This window comes from Eublepharis macularius, chromosome 3 (assembly GCF_028583425.1).
Source record: "Eublepharis macularius isolate TG4126 chromosome 3, MPM_Emac_v1.0, whole genome shotgun sequence".
Taxonomy (NCBI): domain Eukaryota; kingdom Metazoa; phylum Chordata; class Lepidosauria; order Squamata; family Eublepharidae; genus Eublepharis; species Eublepharis macularius.
This window is the reverse complement of record NC_072792.1, coordinates 48,500,554-48,514,849: the sequence shown is the minus strand read 5'-3', so window position 1 is coordinate 48,514,849 and position 14,296 is coordinate 48,500,554. Positions and strand designations below refer to the sequence as shown.

At 39.5% G+C, this 14,296-nt stretch overlaps 1 protein-coding gene across 1 annotated transcript in view; it reads left to right on the top strand.

The window, feature by feature from the left end:
- Positions 1–11,198, top strand: part of GCC2 (GRIP and coiled-coil domain containing 2) — a 32,758-nt gene extending 21,560 nt beyond the window's left edge. Inside the window, exons 14-23 of the mRNA XM_054973533.1 lie at positions 493–593; positions 691–768; positions 2,505–2,642; positions 3,924–4,039; positions 4,386–4,562; positions 5,221–5,438; positions 5,811–6,005; positions 7,227–7,366; positions 7,736–7,937; positions 8,852–11,198. Of these exons, the coding sequence (XP_054829508.1) occupies positions 493–593; positions 691–768; positions 2,505–2,642; positions 3,924–4,039; positions 4,386–4,562; positions 5,221–5,438; positions 5,811–6,005; positions 7,227–7,366; positions 7,736–7,937; positions 8,852–8,922 (1,436 nt within the window). The 3' untranslated portion in view covers positions 8,923–11,198. The remainder of the gene's footprint in view (positions 1–492; positions 594–690; positions 769–2,504; positions 2,643–3,923; positions 4,040–4,385; positions 4,563–5,220; positions 5,439–5,810; positions 6,006–7,226; positions 7,367–7,735; positions 7,938–8,851) is intronic.
- The last annotated feature ends 3,098 nt before the right edge of the window (positions 11,199–14,296 follow it).

Genomic DNA, 14,296 nt, shown 5'->3' with positions numbered 1-14,296 from the left:
CTAATAAGGGGCGAGTTTTTCCTTTTCACCTCCTCTGTAGGTGGCTCTTAGTCCACATGTATCCTGTGACCTTGAGAATCAACTTTCCTGGTGTCAGAAGCAACTGCTCGGTGAAGGAGATGTGACAAAGATCTGCTGTCCTTGTGCTGATGGACCACTGGATCTAATCCATAGTTCTGTTGTTGGCAAAACGCTGATGCTGTGGGATCACTTTTCACAAGCGTGGGTTGTAATAAGCCAACTTTGAAGCTGTTACTGTATTTTAAAAAAATATTTTCAATTGTGTTTAGGACAGTTTTTCCCAGAATTTTTTTTTAATTAGACAACTAAAGCTTTTTTGTACAGCTTTAACTTGTATTGAAATGAAGATGCAAGAAGGAAGCACCATTAACTCCTGTCTCTCTTAAGTTTTCAGAAAACATGAAACCATAAAAAAAACTATTACAAAATGTTCTGGAATTTCTTGTTTGTAATACCTGTTTGATTTATTAGAATCATTTCAGGCCTCTGTACAGCAGTTTGAGGATAAGAACTCCAAGATCAAACAACTGCTGGTGAAAACAAAGAAAGAGCTGGCCGATTCAAAAGAGACGGTGAGTCTTTTTTATTGTTTGTTCAGTCTGGTTTATTTGTAAGACACTACACATCTTGTCTTCTAAAGTGTCACCTTAACATACTTACGTTTTGTAGGAAAATGAACTTCTGAGACTTCAAGCATCTTTAAAAGGAGAGCTGGAAGCGAGTCAGCAGCAAATGGAAGTTTATAAGGTAAGGGAGACAACATTTTCTGAGTAGTAAGAAAGGGGAGGTACTAACAGAGTGGTAGCCAAAGAAATTCTTATTTTAAGCAGTCTCCATAACCTGGGGCTTATCCTTGGGGCCGTCTTCTCAAACTCATCCTGCATTTTGTAAGCTGCCATTATGTTCTTAACTCCTTCCCTTCATGCAGCTTGTTTTGATTTCAGTGGACTTAGACTTGAGTAACTCTGCTTAGGTTTGCATTGTAACTCTTCAAGTCAGTGACTGTAGGATCTCAGCGTCCTTTGTGTTTGTTAATCCAGCTCTTTCTTATGTGTTCAGTAAGTCAGCTGTGAAAATAAAATGGTGGTGAATATAAACTTTAAAAAAATCTTCACGGGCAGTCAGTCTGTGCTCCATGTACTGAATGCGCTAAAATATTTGTTCTGCCACTTGCATCCAGTGGTACAGGTCACCGGAGCTCTGATTCTGTAAATAAGGTTACACGTACATACATGTGGGCACATACAACCAAGCAGAGCACAGTGGCAACCATGTGATCATTTCATAAATGAAGTATTATATAAAGTGATGATGATCCAGCTTTATGGACAAAATGAAAATTAAGCCATTTTTCAGCCTAATTAATTTCCCTGGAGTATAGTTTAAGCATATTCTTTAAAAAATATTTAAAAAATCAGTTGGATAAGCTATCAATAAGCAATACAATAATACTAGGTCTACAGAATTAGAAAACAAGGCAAACAGAAAGGCATAATTTACCATAAAAATGCAGGAAGTGATTTACAAAGGTAGAAGGCAGTACAGTAAAAGCGAGATAATGCATACAATAAACATTGCAGTAGACTACATTCCTATTCCCTTATAAAAGTCCCCTCTTGGACTGTTCCATTACACTGCAATTCTAATCCCTTTATAAAAATGCCTCCCTAATTATTTCTGTTTTGCGCATTCTGTGGAATGATAGAAGTGTGGGAGTCCTTTCTGACCTCCTCTGGCAGGCTATTCCACAACAGAGAATGAGTGTCAATGGACAATTGCCAATCTTACACATTTGTATGGTGGCACATCATCTGAGCAAAGTTGTTTTAAACATGCTTAACACTGCTGAATCATTTCTTTAAATACAAACAAAGCTAGCTCCTAGTATCTATTACTGCAGACATTCTATGGCACTATATTTAGAACTACCAATGAAGGGGGAAATATACAATTAGGTTTGGCAAAAAAAAATATATTCTCAAATGACAGTCATGAGACTGTCTCTTTTGTTGTGTGCAGGTGTGGTTAGGAAGCTGCAGTATGTTCCAAATGGAGCTACAAATAGTAAAGTGTTTGTAGCATTCTTTTTTCTATGCCTGGGTAAGGAAAACCAAGTTTCTTAAGTGGCCTCTCATTAAATGCACTCACTTGAATTCAGCACAGAAAACCAACTGCTCAGTTCATTTTTAAGCTTTTAAGTAATTTTTTGGGAATAATAAAAGTATAATTCAGCTTTTGTCTTCACTATGCAAAAGCCGGAGTTCCCAGGTAAATAAACGGAGAAGGACAGCACCAGATGTAAGAAGAAGTGAATCACACTGTGATCGCTGGGCAAAAAGATTTGTTGGTTCCTTGAATCCAGTTGTCATGCTGTTTCTGGTTTTGTTTGTGGAGAGAAATTCTGTAGCCGTATTCTGTATTGAGCTGAAGAGTCCTTGTCCAAAAAAAGCCATTTTCTAACTGGGCTAAATATCCTTCTTCAGATTCAGTTGGCTGATTTGACCTCCGAAAAACACAAACTTCAGGAACATCTGAGGACTTCTGTAGAACAACACCAGCGGGTTTTGAGCACTTACCAGCAGAGACTTGTAACACTCCAGGAAGAGTGCAGTACAGCGAAGGTATTTTCTGAGAAATCAGTTCTGAAATAATGGCTTCTCTCTGAGAATATTTACACTAAGCAGCCTACATTTGACCCAAGACAGTATTTTTTAAGGATACTATTCACTGGAAGCAATGTTGAGAATTATGCACCTTTATATATAGAGGGAGGGATTCTGAGAATAAAGAAAATTGCAATTCAAAAAGCTTGAATGCTGATCCATGTGGACTGCTGCTAGGAGACTCACTCCGTTCACCAGTTAAGCCTCTTGTGGCCATTGTGCCAATGGCCACACTGCTTGCTTTTTGGTTTCCCCATCTATCCATAGTTGTGCCACGTCTATAGACCTTGAAATGTTTCTGGGTTTGCATTTTTTTTTAAAAAAGGAAGATCCAGTTGTTGATGTTATAAGGAGGTTGCAAGAACAGGAGCCAAGCACTGCAGATGACTAACAGCAAGATGAGCGGTTTAAAAAATAATATGAAGACCTTGGTGATGTACAACTTTAATTCATAGTATGGAGTGAAAGGTAGCAGATGGAAAATAGAGAGCAAGTGAAAAACGTATGTTATCACTGTGGTCCCAGAAGAACTGGAGGATTTGTACTTAATAAGAACACATCTGTATTTTGCATATGGGTTGGGTATTTGCTTGGTGGCAGGGATCAAGTTAAGAGGTGTTTTGAATTGTTTGATAAATACATTTTTATTGTAGGATTTTTAATGGGTTGAGTGTTTAAAGAAAGACTAATATTCTGGTTTGTTGACAGTGCACCATGTATGTCTGATCTTCAGCAAATTCCCAAAATTTAATGTAGAAGTATCTATCTTTTCTTGGCTTGAGTGAAACAAAATGATTCAGCACTCAATTTAATTACAAGTCAGCATTTGATAGATGTATCCGTAGGAGTGACTGGCTTACAACAGCTGTGTGTGTCATGGCAAAATGACTACTTGTGATGTTTCAGCCCTGGACTTGTGTTGTTTGTAGTAGCAGACTAAACTTTGATTGCAAATTAACTTGTATCTGCTGATATGTTTTTAAGGGTTATGTGGAAGGCATGGTTAATGTTTAACAAGAATGCTGTTTACTGCCATTCTCAAGACAGTCAAGCTTATATTGATCATTCAATAACAGCTTGTCCTTACAAACAGCAAAGAAGGCATGTAGTCTTGCTCTGTTTCGAAAAGCTCATGTGTGTTCTTGTATAGCAGAGCTGCAATACAATTTCAACAGAAGTTTAGCTGTGTCAGAAGTATGCTCCTCATAAAATATCATCAGCCCTCTCATGTCATTGCAGGCAGAACATGTGGCTGTGTCATCTGAATTTGAAAGCTACAAGGTCCGTGTTCATAACGTTTTAAGACAGAAGAATAAATCTGCTCAAGCAGAAACAGATGGGACTAAACAGGAAAGGTAACCGTAGCTAGTTAACTTCGGGGCATCAACATTTGATTCCCAGGACATTTGTTAGAAGTTTATTTCATTAAAGAAGAGACAGTTGTTTTTGTTTTTTTCATACTGATGTCTTGTGATGTTTTACATTGGCACTTTCTAGGGGAATCCATAATTTCCTTTTTATTCTGTAGTTCCATTATGCATGTGTACCATCAAAACATTTTGGTGCCATGACAAACTCCTGTGACATACAGAAAATGTTGTTGTTGTTATTGCAGTTATTGCAGTCTGCTGATGGTACATATAAAGGTTCAGAAGCAGCCTTAACACATGTAAGAGTTTGTTGTTGATTTCTTTCCTGTAGAGAACACATGGAAAAGGTGATAGACCAACTAAAGATCAAATTGCAAGACACTCAGCACAGCTTACAAATTAATGTTGCTGAGTTTCAAACACTGCAGTCCGAACACGACACACTGCTGGAACGACACAATAAGATTCTTCAGGAGACAGTAGCGAAGGAAGCAGAGCTCCGAGAAAAGTACGGATCTACTGTGTAAATTGTTGTATTGTTATTCTTGGAACCGGCATTTAATACTTGAATCCATGGACTGGATCCAATCTTTGGAGAACACTCCTAGTTCATGGAAGGAATTTTTTCTATCTTTTGATTACCTTTCCTTTTGCCTCTGAATGTTGAACCATCATTGGGAACAGCGTGGAATGATAGGAAGGGTTGTAGCGAGAAATGGGAATTGGCAGAATTACACACACATACACACCCCGGCTTATTCTTGCACAAAGTTTTGCTACACTCATGAAGGAATGGGGATTTCTAATGAGTTCCCTCCTTTTTGGTGCAGCTCACCATGTCATGTCCCAAATTATTATTTTTTGTTCTCCAGCCCTCAGGAGTGACTTTTCAAGAAGCACGGGACTGTCCTGAGAAGCTGAAATCCCTTCTGTGAATTACAGTCATGGAAGGGTTAGACCCAGCCCAGCAAATAACTTCAGTCTTTTCAGCTAACCCCCACCATTTCCTGGATATTTCTGTTGTGGATAATCAACTTCAATGCATTCTTAAGGTTCCCTCAAAACTGAAAAGTAGAAATAACTTTATATTTCTGGTGTCCAAGTACTATTTATTTCTTAAAAATAAACTCTTGTTTTCTGATACAGGGCCTTCTGTTCTCTTGCAGGCTCTGTATGATACAGTCTGAAAACATGGTGATGAAGTCAGAGCATGCCCAGATTACAAGTCAGCTGACAGCCCAGAATGAAGCTCTTCGGAACAGTTTCCGAGACCAAGTTAGGCATCTTCAAGAAGAGCACAGGAAGACCGTAGAGACACTGCAGCAGCAGCTGTCCAAAGTAGAAACCCAGCTCTTTCAACTCAAAAGTGAGCCGAGTGCCAAAAGTAAGCTTCTTTAGTTAAGAAAGGACAGAAATAATGTTGAACAGGAACTAGCTTGGCAGATATTGTCCACTATGTTTAAGGTCTTTCTTCTCACACTTCTGAAACCTTGACGTCTTAAAATGAATTGTCGGCTCTGTCTGTGAACCAAGGAGATCTCTTCCTCCATTATGTTCTGTAGGCTGATGGATTTTTGTGGCATCAAGCTGTTGATTGTTGAGTTCTATTATTATATGTTTATCACTGGGTATGGGGACTGCAGTTTGTTTTATGCCTTGGGCACTAAAATGTTTTAGTGCATCTGGTCTGTCTGGCTTTTGTGTGAATCCAATCCAGTAACAACTTTATATTGTAGCAGAATTCCTGGTCTTTCAGGTCCTGCTCCTTCCAGTATGCCCACAAAGAACCTACGAGAAAGAAGGAACACTGACCTTCCTCTTCTTGATGTGCACACTGTAGCTAGAGAGGAAGGAGAAGGAATGGAAACCACTGACACAGAGTCTGTGTCTTCTGCCAGCACTTACGTACCATCTTTGGAACAGCTCCTTAACACACCTGATACAAAATTTGGTAAGGAAAGCTGCTCAGAGGCCATGTGGTAGGTGGTTTCACAGCCGGCAGAATTAGCACTGCTTGGTAGGCTTTCAGATCTTGGAGGAGAGTTGTTGTTTTTTTGTCCAGAGATTTTTGCTATACTTCCTTCATACGCTCCATCAGAAAGAGTTCGTAATGAAGCCATCTCTTCCAATGTTCTTGATAGCCCCTCTTGCACAATTCATTAGCAACTTAAGAGTTCTGGTGTCTCAAAAGTTAGACTGGCTTAACATAGTTACTGTTCAGACATATCTTCTCTGCTGATATTTGATTCATTCTTTAAGCCTTCTACTCTGGCTGGCCGACTGGCTGCTAGTGTCAAGGATTAGATGGAATTAATTAAGTGTATAGGTTTTGTTTTGGGATAGTGGTATTCTTTTCAAGCACAAGGGAATGCAAAGAGTGATGACATTTGAAACTGTCTTATGAAATAATAATAATAATAGGGCTTATATACCGCTCTTCTAGACATCATAGTGCCCCACCCAGAGCAGTGAACAAGCTAGTATCAGCCCCACAATACAGCTGGGGGGCTGAGGCTGAGAGGAGTGGCTTACCCAAGGTCACCTACTGAGCTCAGGGCAGTAGTAGGATTTGAACCAGTAGAGTGCTGATTCGCAGCTGAACCACTTAACCACTGTGCTTCAGCAGTGAGTGAGTACCTAAGAATTGTCAAGTGATGTCTGCACATTTATGCACTGTCAGATTATATGTAACACATTTGCAAGCCTGTTTTGGTGAAAAACAAGGAAGGCTAAATTTCGGTTAAGGAGCAGGAAAATCGATTTCTAATGATTCCCTATACACTTTTATGTGAAAAGGATGTTATATTCGAAATCTAATTCTGCTGAGTTGTCGGTAAGCTCTTAGACTTTTAGCAGATGAATATTCTATATTACAATGCTCTATTGTTGTATAGGCATAAGCCACCATCCAGGGAAATTGTGTATGTTTTTAGACTCCGGAGTATAGCTGCAGTCTTTGCTTTTTAGGGTTGCAGTGGAGAGATTATGTTCAGTGTGAAAAGTAGCCTGCCTCTCAAACTGCATCCGAAACAGGGAGCAAAGCCCTAGATCTGAACACAGCTCTATCCTCTGAATGTGTATGTAACTTTGAATGACAACCATAAGGAACAGAGATTCCATAATATAAAACAGTAAAGAGGTGAATTTCACATTACTTTTTCAACGTCTGCAGAACCTCCACAATGGCAAGCAGAGTTCACAAAAGAAGAGTTGGTCCAGAAGCTGAGTACCACAACCAAGAGTGCTGATCACTTAAATGGATTACTTCGAGAATCAGAAGCAACCAACGTAATCCTAATGGAACAAATTAAGGTCCGTAGACAGACGCTTACCAAACTCCTAGTTAATAAGACAGTCTACAAATCATTCACACTACTGAATTTCTGCTCATGATATTGCAAGATCATCTGAGACAGTGAACCAGTGGGCCTGGTAACAGAAGGTTGCCGTATTCATGCGTCATCCAGTACTTCATGCATCTGTGTGTCCACTTACACGATTGGAATAACTTAGCAGTATACAGGAGCCCAAATTCTACTCTGTTAATGTATAATGCTGTGTTCAGTCTAACAGGAATCCCTCCCTTTGCTGCTTATTTTGACTGTGCTTTATTTGACTTATTCACAGCCACCTACCTATGTGCTTTAAAAAAATAATCTTCTCTGTGTTTTTCCATTATAGCTTCTTAAAAATGAAATTAGGCGTTTAGAAAGGAACCAGGAGCGAGAGAAATCGGTTGCTAATCTGGAATATTTGAAGAATGTTCTGCTCCAATTTATATTTCTGAAGTCAGGCAGTGAAAGAGAGAGGCTTCTTCCTGTAATAGATACCATGTTACAGCTGAGTCCAGAAGAAAAAGGAAAGCTTGTTGCAATTGCTCAAGGTACGTGAAGCTATTTTGCTACCAGTGTGTTATCTCTCAGCCAGTAAGAGATAAGGGTAAGGAAAGTGGAGAGGCCACTGTAGGTAGAGAGCTTGCAGTAAAATAGATATAGTGAAAAACTTGCTCCTCCCCTAACCTAAAAAGGCCTCCATACAGTTACAGGTGCTGAAAACAAGAGTAAATGTTTAAAACAAAATCTACTGCTTCAACATTTTTACATTCACAATAGGTCTGTGTATTTGCATAAAATTTTATCAAAACTTTTAACAATAGATGCTGTAAGCCATTTTCCCAACAGTGTGATTTTCTTGTATATTTTAATACATTTAGCATGACTTTAGAATTGAAATTATATGGCCTGAATAATTATAGTTCATGCAAGAAAGTACCCATGGCAAAGGCTGGCTTGTTTCTAATTATGGAGTTCATGAATGGAAAGGGAAACGTACTTTGTACAGTCTTGCTTGTGCAAGCAGTAGGTGCAAAACTTATCTACAGAAACTCACAGCACTTTAATACAGTTTTTAATGAATCAATAGGATGCATGTGGAGCAACACAGTGTACAACAGACGGTTCACATGCTTTCATTTAATTTTTTTTTAAATTGTATCTGAAAAAAAAACTGTGTGCTATGCCTTGTGTGCATGGAAAAGCAAGTGAGGATGCAAGCACTGTCTCCTAGTGCAAGCAGACAGCAAAGCGTAATTTTAGCACTAGGACTGTTCCTACCGCAGAAGTATACTGTGGGATCCAGCACATATCCTGTGTAGGAGATAGCTCTAACTATAATAGGATTGGACACTTGAATTTTAAGGGATAGTGTTATACAGGTCAGTCAAATCACACATTCTGCTCTTGTGGTTAAAAGCCCTTGCCTGATATTCAATGGATGTATGCTTTTGTCTTTTGTTAGGTGAAGAGGAGAGCACATCACAGGCACCTGGGTGGGCTTCATACCTGCACAGCTGGTCAGGGCTCCGCTAAGACTACGGGAATGCTCCCTGTTCAGACATTCATGTTCTATAATTGCACTGAGAGGAATCTCAACACTGAAGGGATGTGCTATATACACATGTAGCACGGGTAACTTTTGTGTTTTCTGTTGATCATTTTAAGTAATCATCTGGGGGGTTTTTTGGTTAAATCTTGTGGACAGTGTGTTCTTATGTTCTTGCTCCATATTCTGGTCCCTGTTTGGTGACTTGTTACAAGTGCAGGCATTCTTACTGCATTAACTTAAGTGTCCCTTTCTGCATCTGGAGCTGCCCCCTCTATTAAAGTCTTTTCCTGGGATGTCTGATTGCAGCGGGCACATAGCAAGACAAAAATAAAATTGACTACTCTGATCAGAGGAATTTCAGTTCTGTTCTTCAGGTCATCACCTGTTTAATGCTTAGGAATATGGAGTATGTGACTTAGTAAAACACTTCAGAACTTAGCTTACAAATTGTTCATTCCTCCAAAAAGATAGTTTAAAAAATTGGCAGCATTCCACTAGTTAAATAAATTGAATGTATGGCCCAAGTCCAAACTTAATTTAGAGATTCCTTAAGCTAATAGGGTACTGTCTAGTGTTTAGGACATTGCTATGTCAGATCCTTTTGCATGAGTATTAAATCATTAGTTAATGACTGCTGAGAACAAGCTGTCCTGAAATATAAATTAACATTTTTTAAAAAAAATGAGAATTATAAATGGTATTTGGCTCTTAAGCATAAGTCAGGGTTACCAATGCAGCTGGTTGTAAGACTTCATGATAAGGGTGGAGGAGATTCTAAAATTTGGTTCAGAGTTTGCTACAGGTTATTAATCCTAAATATAATTGGCAGTGATCATTGTCAAGGTTGAACGCTTTTTGGGAAACCTTCAACATGCAATCACATCAATATAGAACTTCCAGCTATATGTGTTTTTCGAAGGAGGATACCTTTTCCCCACCACCATTGTCAAGGTGTTTCTGCTTGACATGCATTTGTTAACAACTGTGTAAGGTTTCCCTAGAAACAAATAGTTCTCTTTTTAAACACTCTTTGTAGCAGCTTTTTCGGCTCTCTAAAAGTGATGCTTTCAGTGACACCTGGAATGTATCATTTTATATACACTTGAGTCTTTGTGATCTGTATTCTGAGCAAATGTGTTCTGCTTCACTGCTGAATCTTCTTCTTATATCCAAAGGAGACGCAGATGCATACACAGTTTGCAGCGTATGACTTCCCCTATGACCATGCTTTTAAGTGTGGTTCTTGTCTGCCACACTGGTGTACGCTAATAAATGAGACTGGGTTGACAGCCTGCTTGATTTACTGGACTTCTGGAGAAAGCTGATGTCCTTGAACTTAGAAAAAAGTGATTGAAGTATAAGCTGCTTTATGGGGTCTGTGTGTGATGTGAGGCAGAGCTTCAGTGAGATTTACCAGCATGTTCCAGTGGATGTGACTGACTCTAGAGTAGGTGGCCAGTCCTTTGTCTGAAGATAAGTGAAAAAGTTACTGAGTGACCATTCACTCCAAGAGGACTTGTCAATGGCAAAGCCACTTCAGCCATGTTTTCTAAATTGCGTTTTTAAGGTGTGACATGAGAGACCAGCCTTGAGCAGCTCTGCTTAATTTAGAATATTTCAGGTGACTATTCCTTGTTTCAGGAACTGCTGCCCTCTTGAATTCTGAAAGCAATTGGAGAGCAAGCTGAATGGCAGCATATTAAAAAAAAACATTTCTCAGTGGTACCATCAGATGCATAAATTGAATTAGTCATATCAGATTTAAGAAGCATCCTGATCACACTAGCAGTCGAGGGGGAAAATACATCATTTGTTTGAGCTGCTGCTGTTCAGACGCCCACGTGATATTAATCTCTGTAATCTATTTTCAGAAAACGGGCATGCCTTAAATCTTGAGTTTTGTATCAGCATTTGTTAATTTATCTCACTTCAAGCAGTGTAATTTTTATGTTGTGTTTGTTGTTGTTTTTCTACCATACAGGGGCCACGGATCTTGCTTGATCATCCCTCTTGTACTTTGACATGTTGACATTGACCAGGAAAATGTCTTTGCACTTTCTGTAATACTTTGCTGTTTTCAGAATTGGCTTCACTGAATAATTGCTACTAGTAGAGAAGCATTTTCCTGTTTGCACAATGTAAATGACTGTGACAAAATGAACCTTTTGTCTTTTTTAATGTTGTAGTCCAAATCCTGTTTTTATTTTTTTCAAGCTGTGAATAAATTATGCACATATTTTAGTTTTATTACTTTTTAAAATTGGATTGTATCAGTTCAATCACTGTATAAATTCAAATACTAGTAAGTGTTAACCTTCTGTATGCATGTCCTAACTATACTTTTTGCTAAAGAGAAAAGGTAGAAGTCCTTGGGTGGAAATTCAGATTAAAAACATGTTGTAACACATAGATTTTTGTAAACACAATATATTTGTTATATAAATGTGTGTTATGTAGGTGTTTTCAAAAAACCTTATATTAAAGGTACTTAAAGTAGACATAAGCTAGAACAACTAAAATTAAATTAATTGCCTTCTTTATAAAATATAACCTTTTCTTCAACTCAACTGCTTTACTGTAAATTTTTAGGGCTTTACCTCAGATATCGAAAAAGAAATTAGAGGCGACCTGTACATGCAGAGTTGTTCTTTGTACTATTCTGTACAAGTTCTCCCCCAGAATATTCTTAAGGTTCTCCAGTGCTGTAAGAAATATTCAGAGTACAAAACCATTGCTGTCCTCTTCATAAATATGATAGCATAATCATTCATCAAGGTAGAGATCTAATACATTGTTTGGATGCCCCTAAGCAAGTATTTGAAGCAATTGATTTCCTAATGCTAGCTTAGACATAGAAGAACAAGTGAGGACATGCAAGAACATGTGGCAGGCATCTTATTTTCCCCTTCCCCACTGTGTCCCCTTTCCCTGCCCCCCCATAGCCTATCCCTGTTTTCCTGCTTCCTTCTGTCCTTCCCACTCACTTTTGTCTGCCCCATCTTCACCCCCCTCCCCAGAAGCCTCTCCCCTATGGCCCAGTTGTGTAGCACTGGCGCTAAGCCAGGCTCCGCTGCATGATGTAGAATCTGCAAGAACTTGTTGGGGGTACATCACTTTTCTCTCTATCCCCTTTCCCATGCTATTTCCTCTTTCCATCCTGGCAGCGTCCATATGTTCATCTTTCCCTATGTCCTCTCCTTCAAATCCACTAAACGACTTATCTTTTACCTGCCCCATTTCCTCATCTATAATTATTAATTTGTTTCATTTACATACCACTTTCTCCACAATGGGGACCCAAATCAGTTTACATCATTCTCCTTGCCCCTCCATATTATCTTCACAACAACCCTGAGAGATAGGTTAGGCTGGGAGTATGTGACTAGATCAAAATCATCCAGTGAACTTCCACAGCAGACTGGTGATTCCAACCTGGGTCTCTCACATCCTGCTCTGAAACTCTAACCACTAGACTACACTACTCTTGGGGGAGGGGAGTGCTGTTGAACAGTAGCAAGCAGTCAAGTCTGGGTGAGTCGTAGAAGTCATGTGATTTCAAGTCATCTGGTGTTTACTGATGGGCCTGACCCAGTAAGTCCTCTCAAATTTCCTCACCCTACTTTTTTCTGACAGAAACCAAGCCTGAAATACTGTTACGGTTGCCTAGCAACAGCCACTGAGGGCATCTGATTCTTAAAGCTACAGGGGCTCCTTTCATCATTTTTGAGGGGTGGGGGAGATAGACTTCATGTTTTTCTGCAATTCTGGGGCATTTTTCAGGTGTGTAGGAAGATCTGTCTTGTCTATTCATGGCTCCAGTCTCCGGATTTAAGCATTCACAGATCAGCATCACTTGGCTATTGGATGTTTAATTTCCATTCTACCATTATGGATTCAATTTTCTGGGTGAATTCTGGGAATTTTAAATGCACATATCCCAGTGGAAGGCATGATAATCTCTTATGTTCTAGCTATTTCTTCCCTCACTGACTGGCTGAAATCAAATGCTAAGGGCAGGTTTCTAATAAGGCTCAGACAGAACCTTGGCCATGAATCAAAAAGGAAGTCAAACTGATCACTAACATAACTCTGTCAATATACGGAGTACAATCATGCCCTATTTTTGTGCAGCACAAGGTAATAAATCATTCTACAATTGCACAGCTTTCTAACAGCTATTTTAGGGAACACAGATGAATCAGTCTGAAGAAATCAGTTGTTGCTACAAATACAAGATGAAATATTATTTATATTGTGCATGAATAACGAATGTCAAATTTATGACTAATTCTCCGAAGGTCATGTTATATATTGCTAGCTGGATAGACTGAACTTCATGCTGGATGTTTTGCAAGCTTCTGCAGAAACAAGACGTGATTTTTACATATAAGCCAAAACCTCAACAACCCAAAGGAATGTGGCTGCTATGAGAGTGACTCTTTCTTCACATCATGTCCATGTTTTCTCCAAAGGAACTGACCTATTAATAGCAAGCTGCTGCTAGTTATGATAGGTTAAAAGGTTATGTGGGAAAATGTCCAAAAATATTTAAATAGTAGTTCACTTGTCCCCCAGTGTCCGTGCTGAGCGTTCCGTCTTAATTTGCAAGAGAGGCACATGGGTAGCTTCAGAGGGTTGCCAGGTCCCTTGCCCTCTCAGCAGAGGGGAGGGACCCAGCACTCACCTTTAGGAAGTGTTTGCGTGCACTTCCAGTGCTGACACAATTATACCACTTCTGGAAGTGATGTCATTACACAGACCATGAGAGTGCTCCCATGCTTCACACCAGGCTGATTCTTAAAGAACCAGCCCATTTGGGGCCCAAATCACCCAGGCACAAAGTACGGGAGCATTCACAAGGCCTGCACAATGACGTCACTTCTGGAACCGATGTTGAGCGTGCACCGGGAGGACTGTTCCCGCACCTTTTATCATGGCCGGCCAGATGAATGGTGGCAGGGGGCAGAGGCTGGGAGCAGGGGATCCCCCACCCCCACTGGGGGACTGGCAAACCTAGAAGGCAGCCAGTAGGTAGGGTCAGGAAAGAGGCATCTGTTTGTCTACAGGCAACTGGTACTTGCTCCATATAACATTAAGGAGTAAAGACTCGATGCTTTCAGTCTCCTTTTAGTTCTCTATATATATTCCAAATGAGACCCACATTACAACATTTCTGATGTCCTCTGGGAACGTTTTCCAATTCGGATGGAAAACCATGGAGGTACATTGAAACCAACAGGAAATAATACCAAAATAGAATTATAAAAATGAAACAATCATGAAAGAAAAAAATAATGAAACAAAACCATAAAAAACTACCCCATAATAAAGCAGTCTTTGAAACTCAAAATTGAAAGA